The sequence below is a fragment of the Populus nigra genome, chromosome 4 (genome assembly GCF_951802175.1).
Source record: "Populus nigra chromosome 4, ddPopNigr1.1, whole genome shotgun sequence".
Taxonomy (NCBI): domain Eukaryota; kingdom Viridiplantae; phylum Streptophyta; class Magnoliopsida; order Malpighiales; family Salicaceae; genus Populus; species Populus nigra.
In genome coordinates this window covers 20,514,406-20,529,682 of record NC_084855.1, presented here as the reverse complement: position 1 = coordinate 20,529,682, position 15,277 = coordinate 20,514,406, and the positions used below count along the sequence as shown (strand labels likewise).

Here is a 15,277-nt window from a genome sequence, read left to right as displayed (position 1 = left end):
TTGTGTCAATTTCAAATATTGGATTGATACTGAGTACTATTATTTAAGCAAATGAATATATGATGAGATCTTGTAAAGAAGTCATTTCATCCTAGTTGAACTAAAAGCTGATTTATGGATAAAATAAGATTCTGGCTGGATTTGATTAAATAGAATCATGATGAATTTTCTTAATCTAGGTGACGATCTCAATCTTGTAACCCATTAATTTCTAGACCCGAGCTGAATTAAGAAATTCAATTCTCAATCAATTTAATATTGATTAGCCAAAGTATATCTAACAAAGAACAACAACTATACAAATTCAAAAAAACACAAGTTATTTTTAAAATCAGTAAAAAAATCCAACAGAAAGCAAATAAACAAAAAATAAAGCTCAATCTTATATTTAATAAATGTTGAAGGACAAAATTTAAAAAAATAATAATCAAAAGAATAGAGACTAAATTTAAAAAATTACAAAATTAAAAGGGAATGAAATAGAAAAAGAATTCTAATATTATAAATTGTTTTAAAAAATCATTCCAAATATTGAATGATAGAATTGAAAAAATAAATCAATTTAAATAATTAGCAAAATAGAAAAACAAAAACCCAACAATGAACAATAAAAAAACCCCAAGATAATTGGGGTCATTTTCAAAACTGAGTTCAATTCTCAATCAATCTAAAGTCGAATGATAGGATCGAAAAAAATATTGAAAAAAATATCAATTAAATTTTTTTTTCAAAGTTAAAAAATACTAATTAAAAGAACTAAGATAAAATTTGACAGGAAACGTAAAAGCTTAAGGAGGATGAAAATGTAAATAATTAAATAAAAAATTTATCTCAAATAAAACAAATAATAATCAAAAGAATAGAGACTAAATTTAAAAAATTACAAAATTAAAAGGGAATGAAATAGAAAAAGAATTCTAATATTATAAATTGTTTTAAAAAATCATTTCAAATATTGAAGGATATAATTGAAAAAATAAATCAATTTAAACAATTATAAAAAAAAACCCAACAATGAACAATATAAAAAATCCAAGATAATTAGGGTCATTTTCAAGACTAGTAAAAACTTCAACAGAAAGCAAGTAAAAAAAGATATAAAAAGAACCCATTTTTCAATTGAATAAATATTGAAGGATGAAAATGAATAAAAATTAGCTTAAACAAAGGAAGATAAAAAACCAAGCAAACCCGGATAAACTTTCTAAATATGGTCGAAGCTTTAAAACTCGCAACTCATAAAATCCAGGACTCAGGTTCAATAAAAAAGTTTCATTCCCAACCAATTTAAAAATATCAAATTGAAAAACTTGCCAAAGCAAAATAAATAAATAAATAAATAAAAAGAATGATGATCAAATTTGATAGGAAAACAAACCAAAAGAGGATGAAATTGTAAAAAATAAATAAATTAAAAATGATTCCAAACAGAACAAATATCAATAAAAAAAATGAAAATCGAATTTGAAATATTAAAACAATATTAAACAATATAAGGCGTTAAAATTGAAAAAAATTATAAATGTATAGATTATTCAAAATAAAAAAAATAGTAATTAAAAGGATAAAGATCAAATGTCAAGGGAAAAGAAATTGAAGGGGCTCACATATAATTCAAGGAGCAGAGAGAGAAAAACAAATGGTAGTTGGCATCAAACCGGAGGTGCGTTTAGTTAATGCACTATTCAATCGTGTAGGAGGTGCCGAGACTTTTCAAATGTTATCGTGTAAGGCAATGTATGGTGATCATATGACCCTTCATGTACTGCCTGAAAGGTGTGAGGGCTGCCCATTTGCTGACGTGTGCGTGGTACGTGTCAACAAAGGTTTTCTTTTTTTTAAATATTAAACATTTATTAAAATAAAAAAATTCCCCTGAGTTAACTTGACATCAACAAAAAAACCATGATGAAAAGTTGAAAAAGTCCCATGAAGAGAGTTTAGCAAATCTTGGATTTAAGAGTAATTAAGTTATTTTATTGTGCTAAAACTTAAAAAGACCAAAAAATCCTTGAATGAGAAGTGTGGAGAGCTTTCACTGAGCTAGGTGAAGTTTGTGATGATGATCTCCTCATTATTCATAAAGATAAGGATTTATTGAACGATTAATGGATTATAACATTTAAATGAATAACATTCATCAAATAATCATGTTGAAGGCTCAAAATATCATAAAAAGGTAAAATCATTTACTAAGATAACATGATATACTTTCAAAGTCAATCACTAAACTAATTAAGCTTAAAATATTACAAGTAAACCCATTTATTCATTTTATACCTTTATCAAATTCAACTAGTTTGAACCCATAATACATATATTCTCATTAACCATTGGGAGGTCAAAAGATGAAATTAAGAAATTAGGGTCTGAAATAAAAATCCAACATTTTTTTTATTATTAAAAACAAGCACTCATACTCAAAGTCATGTAAATCACACATGCAAAGGAAAAACACATGAACATGGATAGATTCGGCTAATCTAGGTAAAACATGCATAATCACACCAAAAACAAAAAAATAAAAGAGAAGCAAATCTATTTTTTTTTTGTGCTAGGTCACCTCCTAATAAATGTCTTCCACAAACATATATCCATCCATTGCAACAGGTTGAAATATAGGTCCCTAAAAGGCCTACAATACCCGACTCTGAGCAAGAGACATGGAAGATGAAGAGCGTTCTCACCGTGACGCTCATTTCCAAGAAGAGTTAGAGTCTTTGAAAGCAAGCGTGGCTCGCCTCACTAGCTTACTCGAGCAGACACTTAGAAATGTCTCTGTTGAAGGTCCTTCAAACCGGCCATCTATTTTTGTTCAGCCTCCGACAACAGCTCAACCCGAAGAAACAATGGGTGAACATGGTCAAGAACCTCCATACAATCTAGCTTTTTTACACTCAACGCCACCGACACCCACCCCTATAGTCATAGATACATTTGCCAATGAGTCCCACAAGACCAAGTCATCTAATGGCATTGATCAAGATAAGATGGCAGCGTTGGAAGCCTGGATTAGAGCCATTGAAGGGGTAGACTTGTACGATCCCGTACGGGCAGCAGAAATGTGTTTAGTCCCAAATGTGATTGTCCCAAAGAAGTTTTATGTTCCTGAATTCATCAAATACACTGGAACACAATGCCCCATAACTCATTTAAAATCCTACTGCAACAAAATGGCAGAAGTAGTACATGATGAGAAACTACTGATACACTTTTTCCAGGATAGCTTGAATGGGGCAGGATTGAGCTGGTATATGAGATTAGACAACACCAAAATCTGCAAATGGAAAGACTTGGTGGATGCATTTGTGAAACAATACAAGTACAGCATGGACATTACTCCTGATAGAACCAATTTGTCCAATCTAGAGAAAAGGGATATGTTCAAGGACCCATACTACAAACATATGATGGGTAGTTCGGCCCAACAATTTACTGACGTTGTGGCAGTAGCTGAGTGCATAGAGCAAGGAGTACAGAGTGGTAAAATCTTTGCACTTGTGGAAAAAAGGGGTTTCGAAAGTAAAAAGAAAGAGGTTGGCCATGTTAAGGGTAGGAAGAATCCATTCCAAAAATACCACACTCCATCCTCTTTACCCCAAATTTCTAACATCAATCTCAACCCTACATTCCCCACAAAAAAACTGAGCCTCAAACCAAACACCAAAGAGTCTAAGAACAACTACCTCCATTACCGCTGTCCTTAAATGAGATGTACCAAAAGCTACTAACCATCGGGTATATAGCTCCAGAACCCTTGACACCTCTGCAACCACCGTACCCCGACTGGTATAAGCCCGACCTCACTTGCGAGTATCATGCTGGCGCTGCGGGACACAACATTCATACCTGTAGTGCTTTCAAAAAGAGGCTCATGCATTTGATCAAAGCTGGGTGGATAACATTTGAAGGAACTCCAAACATGTGTTTGAACCCTCTACCCAATCATGCTTCAGGTACTGAATCGGTGAATGCACTGGAAGTGGAATGCTCTAGAAACCTCAAAGCACCGATGGCAAGAACAAAGTGTGAAAAAGGCAATGTAGAGGACAAAGTTCTTCTATAGAATGGGAAGATTGAGCCTACCAATTATTTCTTTTTGTTTGATCATGTCTATTTTAACCTGTTTTAGTCTAGTTGACAATTTAGCTCATAATGCCACAAGATTCTCTGTCAAATGAGCCTTTTCTGTTAATAAAATCATGTGTTTTTCTATGTTCATGATGTGCTTTCATGCAAATAACATACTGAACACACCTTTTACTCACAAAACCACTACACCAAGAATTCTTTAGTGTTTTCCCTTTTTTTATCTTTCTCAAAAAACAAGCATGACCCCATGTTTTCACAAGGATTTTTGGGAAATCAAAGTTTTAATACAAAAACGAAAATCAAATTGGTGTTTGTTCTGATAAACAAGTTCTGAAAATTTAAGTAATATCCTAACACCTATAAAACACCTGAAAGACAACCCGAACACCATGAGATAACTTCGAAGCTGAGTTTTGATTGCATGAATAATGAGAAACCATTTTGCATATTCGCATGTGAGAAAGCAAAGCTTCCCGATTCTGAATGCATGCATTTGAAATAAAGAAAGATCATTTTTGATAATCCTTTCACAAATTCTAAGAAATCCCTTATAGTCCCCATTTGAGCCTAATAACTTTTTCTTGAAAATATAACCTTGGCTAGGATCACACCCTACACTGGGGGGCAAGTGCAAAAAAATTCTTAATGATTAAAAATGCCCAAACAACCTTGAGGGGCATGAAAAAGTCCTTAATGATAAAAGTGCCCAAACAACACTTGGGGGGCATAAAAGAAAATCCTCAATGATCAGAAGTGCCCAAACAAAGCTAGGGGGCATGAAAGAGTTCCAAAAATATTTGAGCGTGCCACAAAAATCACTAATATAATGATGCTCAAAACCAAAAGAAGAAAAAACCCAACATTGGGGGGCACCGTGGATCATTTTGCAAATCAATTCCAAGGTCTAGAAATTCATGAACCAAAAAAGAGTTTGGGATATAAGCACTAGTGATCCTTAGTTTTAAAGTCCTTTAAAGACGTTTTGAGCCTAAATATCCTTTTTCTTCATAACTAAGAGCCAAAGCCTACGTTACGTGCCCAATCAAGCCCTCTCTAATCAAAGGCAGGCAATCTGGATTGGTGAGCAATGCTTTCCCATACGAAACAAGTCGTTATTCATGCAATCAAAATGAATGCTTTGAAAACTGGTTCTTTGAAACCCTCAAATTGAAGCTTGAACCCTTTTGACCAATCAAACATCACCTCACTTCACCAAAAACAAAATAATTTTTTTTTTCAACACTTATGCAAACCTATCCATGAGAATCGCTTGAATTTTTCAAAACAAGTTTGTTTTGAACAAACATCAAAATGATTTTTCAAAATAGCTTTAAAATTCCAAAAATTCTTCATAAAAACAATTCATTGTAAAGAACCAGATCTTCTTTCACATATTCTCATCCCCAAGAAAAACCCAAATTAAACACTTGGAGACATGATCAAACTGGGGGGAATTTGACAAACACATAATAAGATTGGCTCCATGATTCGATGAAAAAGGCAAGGCAAAGCTGGTAACCTAGAGATAAAGCCCGCTAATATTATACCCTCTAAGTGGTCAAGATCACAAGATATGACTCGAGTAAGCAAGAGCAAAAAGAGCCATCGAAGCTTACTATCAGAGACTCAAACTTTTAAGAAAAGGAAAACTCCATGAAGAAAAGAGGGTCTATATTTCTCAGGTAAGTATACATGCATATTGATCATGATGCATTACTTTTATCCTTGACAGATCAGTGTCTCACCATCACCACTTTTTAAGCGGGCTGTTGAGTCTTCATCATTTAGATAGTGTGCTTTCTAGCCCTATCTTCCTTCTCTTTGAGTGCGCCCTTGAGCCATCGAACATCCCAGCTAGTGCACCTTACAACGCTGCCTCTTTTCGAGTGTGTCTTAGAGCCCTCGACCATCTTGGGTATTGTGTTTTCTAACTATACCTCCTTTTGAGGGTGCCTTTAATCCCTCACCTCTTGGGTAGTGTGTTTTCTAACTCTACCTCTTTTTGAGCGCGCCTCTGAGCCCTCACCTCTTGGGTAGTGCATTTTCAAACCCTGTCTTCTTGCGAGTGCGCCTTAGAGCCCTCGACCATCTTAGGTAATGCCTTTCCTAACCTTACCTCTTTTTAGTACGTCTTCGAGCCCTCACCTTATGGGTAGTGCGTTTTCTAACCCTGCCTCCTTTCGAGTGCGCCTTAGAGCCCTCACCTCTTAGGTAATGCATTTTCTAACCCTACCTCTTATCGAGTGCGCCTTTCCTATCTATTTTTGAACGCTCCTTTGAGCTTCCATCTCTTTTTAGTGCGCCTTCGAGCCCTCACCTCATGGGTAGTGCATTTTCTAACACTGCCTCATTTCGAGTGCGCCTTAGAGCCCTGACCACCTTGGGTAGTGTGTTTTCTAACCCTGCCTTCTTTCGAGTGCACCTTAGAGCCCTCGACCATCTTAGGTAATGCATTTCCTAGCCTTTCCTAACCTTTCCTCTTTTTAGTGCGCCTTCGAGCCCTCACCTCATAGGTAGTGCGTTTTCTAACCCTACCTCCTTTCGAGTGCGCCTTTAAACCCTCACCTCTCAGGTAGTGCATTTTCTAACCCTACCTCCTATCAAGTGCGCTTTCTAGCCTTTCGAGTCCTATCTCTTTTCGAACGCTCCGTTGAGCTTCCATTGCTTGAATAATGCGCCTTTAAGCCCTATCATGTCGTCTCTCCAAGACATTTTATTTTACTTGGGTAGGTCACCCATCATAATTAGACCTTTTTTAAAACTCTTTTCATCTTCCATTTTGGCCGGTTGCCTATTACAATGAAACTATTTTGAGAAATCTTCGCATTTCTCACCACCTCCAAAATCTTCCATTTGGACCGGTTGCCTATTACAATAAAACCATCTTGAGAAATCTTCGCATTTCTCACCACTTTGAAAATCTCCGCATTTTTCACCTCTAAAACTCTTTTCACTTTTCACCTGGGCAAGTCGCCTAATACAATAAGACCACTTTGAAAAATCTTTGTATTTTTCATTCTTCACATGAGCAGGTCGCCCATTACAACAAGACCACTTTGAAAAATCTTCATATTTTTCACCACTTTGAAAAATCTTTGCAATCTTCCAAACTTTTTATCTGGGCAGGTCGCCCATTACAACAAGACCACTTTGAAAAATCTCTGTATTTTGAAAAAAAAAATCTTTGCATTTTTCACCTGGGTAGGTCATCCATTACAATAAGACCACCTCAAAAAACCTTTTTTTAATTTTCTCTGGGTAGGTAACCCATGACAATTCGACCATTTCAAAATCTCTGAATTTTCAAAAGAAAACTCTTCTAGTTTTACTTTGAGTGCGCTTTCTAGCCCTCAAAAGGATTCATCATTTCTCAATATGATGAGTCAATCATCTCTCATCCTTCTTTTTCTTCTTTACAACACTTACTATCTAAAGTCTCGTACGAGACTTTCTATCGTAAGCATTGTAAAGAGGGGGGCAACTGTCATAACCCAATTCTGGGTTATTCCCCAAAAATCACCTTTTTTTCAAAATAAAAATAAAAAAATAAAATAAAGGCTGGTAATGTGGAGAAAGCAGATCAAGAAGGACTACAAAAATAGGGAGAAATCAAGCTGCAATTTTTAAAGAAAATTCAAGGCCTAATTGTACCCCATTATGCCCAAAAATGGAGAAAAAAAAAATGCAAATTCAAGGTCAAATTAAATGATTATTGGACGAATTTGCATAAAAATTAAGTCCAATGACATAACTAAATTTTTAATAGGCCAATTTGATTTAATCATGGGCCAAATTAAATTTTAATTATGTTTAAGAATTAATTTGGGTCCAATTGAAGGATTTAATTAAGTGCAAGGACTTAATTATACTTTAAATGGGTCAAATTAATTTTATTTGGGGCTTAATTGGTGAAAAATTAAGTTTGGGAGCCTAATTTGGGCTTAATTAAAAATATTGGAATTTTAAGAGACCAAATTTAATTTTTACCAAGCTATTTGATTGAAATTAGGGGCTAAATGGCAAGAAAATTAAATTTTTGGGGTCAATTAGGGGGTTAAATTGCAAAATCTAAGACCAGAGACTAATGTGCAAAAGGCGCGTAAATCCAGGGTTCCAATTGAAATTCGGCAAGGGTGTAATTGCATTAAATCAAAAGTTTAGGTCAATTAGAGGTTCAATTGAAAGCAATTTAAAGAGGGAGGACTGAAATGAACTTTGGCCAAAATCAGATCTTTAATAGTGTTCATCTTCTTCTTTAAATCTCTGAAAGAGCTGATCCAGTTACCTACTTTGCTGGTGCATTTAATGCCACTAACGTCCACCAAATTTAACCAAACTTGCACGAAAATGATCCTCTGCAGTTCCTCTACATCATAGTGTGAATATTTTAGTCGGAATGACAACCCATCAGTGCAGAATCAGGCCTAAACATGCCAACTCAGGCAGCTTTTTCTGCAGATTTGACAGTGCACAATGCCTACTTTGAGCCAACGGTTAGGATCCTTCCCAACAGAATCAAGGGCTGAAATTTTACCCCAGTGTAGAAGAAATTTCCCTCTTCCACCGCCTATAAATAGAGGTGGATTTGATCGCCTGAGGGAGGAGAAAATCAGGTCCAAAGTCAGCCAAAAAACCAGTTTTTCTTCCGGTTTCTGCACATTTCTTCTTTTTTTTCCTCTCTCCACCGTGGTCTTCAGCCACTACCACCCTCATCACCGGTCTTCCCACCATCACCTTCATAACAGGAAGCCAACACAACCACTAGACGACCACCAAGAGCCACCGTCGGTCTCTCTCTCCTCTCTGCAGCCCCTCCCGCGTGTTTTTCTTCTTTAATTTGCTTCCTCTGCCGCCGGCCACCATCTCTGTCATAGCCTCAGCCACCGTCCTCACGTCAGCCCCTCACCGTTTCTATCACCAACCGGCCACCAAGCAGCCACCGCGACTATCTCCCTCTTTTCCTTCCAGCGTTTCTCTCTCCTCTACAACTTTTTCTTCTTCCTCCCATAGCAGACGCTGGCCTCCACCACTGCAACCACCGGCAGCACACCGCCATCCTCAGCCAGACCACCGCCACGCCAGGTTGTCCATCCTCTCTCTCCATTCCCTTTTTCTTCTTATTCGCTGCTTCTGTTCACTAAGTGAAGAGTGGGCGTGAATTATATTCATGTCCACTGTTCATGCAGTGGACTATACCTTTTTTTTTTAATCCAAATTTTTTTTTTAAAATCATTTCAAAAAGATTACGATTTTCTCACATATTTTTCTACCAATTTTGCATAATATCAGGTTGTATATTTACACTGTAAAATACAAATTCAGTATTAAAATACCTGGTTTTATCCAAAATATTTCAAAAAAAAACTCAATACATTTTCAAAAAGAAAAAAATATTTTATTGCATACGACCAAATCCTAAGATTTTTCCAAGCATATTTAAAAAAAAAAAATTGCATCTTTTTCATGTTTAAAAAAATCCAAAAATGGATATCGTAACCAGTTTATGATTATCCATTAGGATTTGGCTAACATGTCAAAAATCTTTTTCCATTTTTTTTAGGATCCAGATGTAGACTTTAATATTTGTGAGATGTAAAATTACACGATAAAGTACACCCTTAGGTATTACAGATACAAAGTGTAGAAATATGATGCTAAAATTTAGACTTTAGAACGGTTAGGATTTAACCTAAAAAGATAGAGACTCTCTCATGAAGAGAGATCTGCCTAGAGCCTTAGAAAAGACTAATGAATAGAAACCCGACTTAGAAAAAAAAACAATCAAACAACAATGCAGGTTACCTTAGGTAGGGTGCACTGGGGGTGATGCGTCTTCCCTTTGCACAACCAGTTCCTTACCCAGACTCTCGCAGACCATAGGTTCCTAGTGACCATAATACTAGGTGGCGACTCCTAAACATTAATCATAATTTTATGATTAAATACAAAAACTCTTCCCAACACAACACCCCTCATCAGGAGGCACGACAGGAGCCTCCGCCATCGCCAGATGACGTCGCCCCCCCGCGACAATAATTATATCATTAAATTGTCACTAAACTTTGATATTAGCTCTATTTTCAACGCGAAGGACCTCGTTATATATAAAACACAACACTATCCCTGATGTTCCTTTTGAAACTCTTGCCCCATTATCCTTATCTTTGGCATAAAAGAAATATATTAATGCTACTTTGAATGCACAAGTTGTTTTTACTAGAGATGATGAACTTCAGTAAATCTCAGTATATGGGCTAGATGATCAAATTTAGACTATATTTGGATTATCAAAGAGACATCACAACAACTTGAAACTTATCTTTGAGAGCGTTATCGGAGTCGCCTTGACCTATACTTGACGAGGTTGAGTTCTTCCAACCCTGGAAGAATTGGTGGGGACACCGAACCCGAAACATTATTTACGCACTCGTATGATCATAGACGGTGGATGATAGCTCAAACTATTAAGAGATTGAGCTTTAACTAATGTTTTAGTTTAATTTATATGAACTTTTAATTAAGGTTTATTAATTAGATTTTATTTGTTGGGTTTAATTTTATTATTATTAAGTATTTTATTTAGTAGACCATAAATACCAATTATTTATTCTAATTAGAGTTTTAGTATATATATCTTACTTTTTCAAATATTAATCAGTTTTTTATGAATAAAATAAAAATTGCAAGGTTATATATTTCTCAATCTCCTATTTTTTTTTCTCTTTGCTTTTAATTATTAACTTCTTCTCTAAAGTTTCTTTCTTTTTCTATTTTAATTCTTCTTCTTCTGCATGAAAATTTTTAAGCAACAAAATTTGCAGGCAAGCAAGTCAGCGCAGCTGTGACAAATAGCTTGTCAACTCAAAAGTGGGAATATGAAAGGACTACAGAAAACGAAAACGAAGATAAAAGTGAAAAGTACGACAAAGCGAAGTCCATTTTTGTGCTCGGCAAAACAACACGATCCTCCAGTTGGCCAACATTCAGCTTGTCCAGCTGGGCAGTGAGTTCCAGCAGCAAAAGATAACGAGAATTTTGAGTACATATATATGTAAACCTCCCCGAGGAATAGATTCAAAAGTCTCAGATTGCTAAAAAGTGAGTCTACTGAATCTTTCTGTTGAATCGCAATCAGTTCTGACTACTTAATTAATGTTAAAACAGCCCCCATATAACCACAGAAGAACATTGTCTACAACCCAGTCGATAGACTCAGAATTCCAGATGCAACAGCGCTCAGTAAACATCAAGATGTCTAAGATCATATGGAGTTAATGTTGCAATGCCTTTGAACCAAGTGTAAAATATTGTACAGTCAACCTAAGAATTTTCTATAAGAATGGTAAATTGGACTCCAAACAAATATCGTTTCCTGCTTGACTCTGGTTATGCTAAGCCTTCGCGTCTGTTGCAGCATGAAGTAGCTCATCTGGAGTTGCAGCTGGGTCCAGATCCCAACACTTTTCTGGTAAATTACTAGCTTCTCCTTCAAGTGACCAAGAAGGCACCTGATGAGAAAAGCGTACCATCTCTCTTCTTGGAATCCATCTAATGGCACCCTTGTCTGTATTCCTTTGGTATACTGTTTTGAAACCAGTCAACTTGATCAGAGGAGTAACACAAACTCCAAGCTCTTCAGAGTAATTATCAAGGACCTCTACCATCTCATACTGGTGCCTGACATCATCTGGGGTTGATCTGTTCCAATCAGGTGACCAGTTTTGATAAATAGCCCAAACATCTCCACTTTTTGGGTATATTCGAACACAACCACCTCTACCAGGCTTTTCTCCTTTCATAACATGAGAGAAAATGTTGACTTGATCAACAACATCAGAATTCCATGCTCTGAAGTGTCCACAAGATTTAGTAAACCCAGAATCTATCCAATTTACTACCCCAAATTCACTATCAGTTTTAGAGTTCAAGTAAGTGATGTGAATCTTAAAGGGTTTAACTGAGACCACCTGGCGAATCAAACAGTATAAGCGTGGCATACCATCATCTTCATCATACAAAGCCCATATTTGTTTTGGCTTGAAGCATTCCTCTGCTCTATCTTTGTCAAAATCATGGAAATCAGGGTCAGGGACTGTTATCGAGATTGGCTCGATTTTGTTTGGCTTTGTATGATGACCCGTAATATCAGAATTTGATTGTTTAGGAGCCTCTCCTGCCTTGGTGATCAGATCTTCAATGTTCTTTGTAACTGCTGCAGCTGAAGCTAATCTCATCTCCTCCAATTTCTTCCTGATGTCGGTCCTTGCTTTGTCAATCAACAACTTTCTGGCATCAAAAGCTGGCGCAATCAAGCCGCGTCTTGTTGGAACTTCACTTGGAATGGAAAGCTTGGTGTCGTGCTCAACATTTGCACATCCGTTAGCTAGTCTTACTTCTGAACCCAATTTAGGTTCATTTTCTTCATTCCCATTTCTTAAAGTGGAACCAATAGACACCTTCCTTTTCTTATCAGGTCTACCAGTCTTGGAGCCTGAAAATTCATTACAGCTTGCAGATACATCAGAGTATACTTTTTCTGTGGCAGTTTTCATGGATCGCCTTCCATTGGCTGCTGGTTTAACCTTTGCTGCACTAACATTTCCATTAGCCTGATAAACAATATCAGAAGATACTGCACATGATCCATTGGGACCCACAGCATCGCCAGAAGTTCCAGAGAATGAGCTCCACTGAAATGAAACATTTGAAACATGCTCATACCTGTGTCCAGCATCCAATCCTGAGACCCCATTTCCTGTATATAGGGTAGTGGTGGTTGGGACATATGCAACCCCATCATATCCATTACATCTATACCCATTACCAGGGACATATGACCAAGGGCAGTAAGGGAAAGAACCATTGACAGGAGCTGCCCCAGTTTCAATGGCAATGAAAGTACCCCGGCAGTTCTTACAAGAAAGTTTCTTATTCACATACTTCCGAAGATACTCATACTGAACTTTACAAGATGTGCAGACTGTCCAGAAAGTATCAAGTCCATGAGCAGTGGGTGAATTGGAACATTGGTTATATCCTGTAACCCCAGCAGCATGAACTGAAGATAAGTTTGTCTGAACAGCACAAGATGCCATCTGTTTGTTTCTCTTGACATTGTAAGAGTTTTTCTTAAGACTATCTGACAACATAGTCCATGCTTCAGATACAAGTTTAAACGCTCCATCAGCTCCCACAGTTTTATTCTTATCTGGATGAAGCTGCACGGCCATCTTCCTATACTGCTTTTTCACTGCATCTTTATCTGCAGAAGGCTTCAAACCAAGAATAGAGAAATAGTCAACTTCACCATTGCATTTGGCCTGAGAGGCAACATAAACTTCGAAAGTGGCCACCATCTGAGATATACCCTCTAATCCAGGACACAAAGTTTTTGCCTTTAACGCATGTTTCTTTGCACCAGCAAAATCTCTCTCGGCAAATCGCTTCTCAGCAAACTCTTTTTCCTTGACAGCCTCTTCTATATTTGATTCCATCTGGACCTTCAAATCAAATACAAAGCCAAAATCTTGAAGCAAAAGCTATGACGGACCCAGTATGCCAAACACCGGAAGACAAATCATTCTCATGCATAACCACATTTGCTTATCTGCACAAATTATTGTCAGAAACATTTAGGGTCTTTGTTGTATTTCAAGAGAATGCCAGAGTAATACCTCAAATTGACCAAGTCCAAAATTTATGAATGCGGGAGACTGATTCTCGTGAGGATTACAGATGCAGACACAATTTGTTGGGATTTCAATTTAGTCTCAGAAGATTTGATATCAAGTAACAATACTTGAAAAACAGAAGGAAACAATAAAAAATGTAACTCATAACCTAAAATATCTAACTTTCGAGCTCACTAATTAAGAATATTAAATCAAAAGGCTACAAAAAAATAAGATATACAATGCTTGATCTCTTCACTCTTTCAGCAATGAAACAAAATGTAGGAACGTTGCATTAGATTTCACTCAATTTCCTCAGTAACCAAACAGTCACAGTTCAAAATTGAAAACCCATTTCATTACACCACAGCTCCAAACAAACCAATACCCCATTTCACAGTAAGCACCCAGAAGCAGACAAATCAGCTCAAATTCCTCAAATCAAAAACCAAATTCAACTACTTAACACCAGAAAAAAATGCACAAAGATCGAACCTCAGATTATCCATTATCAACTCAAACTCATCAATTAATAACAAATTTACACTCTAGACTAACAAAAACAAATTACACATGATTTAAAGAAAATAAACAAATGAAGAAAAAGAAAACTCACCAAGATTTAAGCAAGAAATGGGAAAGGAAGCAAGACCCAGATCGCCACGTGTACTTACGAGATCGAGCAAATCAAGGTAATGAACTGATTTTTTTAGAACCTAAGTGCACTTATAGCATTTGCTCTCGCGCCCAAAAAAAGACAAAGTTACTCAATGAGGAGTATTATTTATTTTTGGAAGCTATCACAGTGCAAAACGGTAAGAGATTTAGGGTTTTCAAGTGATTAAAGAAATTGGGTAAAAGAATTCGGGTCGGATTTGGGTGAATCGGCGGCGAGGAGTTGGGAGATTCCCACAGATCGCCGATCAGAAATGAGGGAAAATTAATAAATAAAAAGGAAAATGATAATTTTCGGTGGAAGTAAACGGTGCTAAAACTATTTAATGATGGGTCTTGCTATAGTGCGCATGGATGCGTATTGTACGTATTGCCCCTTTTTTTTGTTTTTTTTTTTAATCTTATTTTTACATATTTTTTTTGTTTTTGTTAGAGTAATGTTTGGTGAACGGAGACGGGTAGAAATGGAATTAGGTAATGGGATCATTGTATTTTTGCTTTTAAAATAGTCATATAATTTACTTTATTTTGAGGGCACATCCGATTTTTTTTTTACGACAAAGTAGAAAATCTATTCACTCTTTTTAATGAGTAGAACCTACTCCCTAGTAATTTATTGTGCATATTTATTGTTTTTTATATATTGGCATTCATATATTTATGTTTTGAGATATAAAGGATGAAGAATGTGTCCATCATTATACTTATTTTCAATAGGAGTTAGATTCCTTGAAACTCAACATGGCTTACATTACTAGCCTACTGAGCAGACACTTAAAAGCATTTATGGTAAATGTCTATTTAATCGGCTTGTGACCTTTGCCTAAACTCAGGCTATA

General features: G+C 36.2%; 1 protein-coding gene across 1 annotated transcript; it reads right to left on the bottom strand.

Moving 5' to 3' along the window:
* Nucleotides 1-11,241: 11,241 nt before the first annotated feature.
* LOC133692414 (uncharacterized) lies at nt 11,242-14,737 on the bottom strand. Its single transcript, XM_062113328.1, has 2 exons — nt 14,380-14,737; nt 11,242-13,699 (listed from the first exon to the last, which is right to left on the bottom strand). The coding sequence occupies exon 2, from the start codon at nt 13,584-13,586 to the stop codon at nt 11,484-11,486; it is 2,103 nt and encodes a 700-aa protein (XP_061969312.1). The 5' UTR covers nt 13,587-13,699; nt 14,380-14,737; the 3' UTR covers nt 11,242-11,483.
* Nucleotides 14,738-15,277: the final 540 nt, after the last annotated feature.

Bases quoted from the DNA above. Each gene is read 5' to 3' on its own strand.
- LOC133692414 (XM_062113328.1), bottom strand. From the start codon at position 13,586: ATGGAATCAAATATAGAAGAGGCTGTCAAGGAAAAAGAGTTTGCTGAG.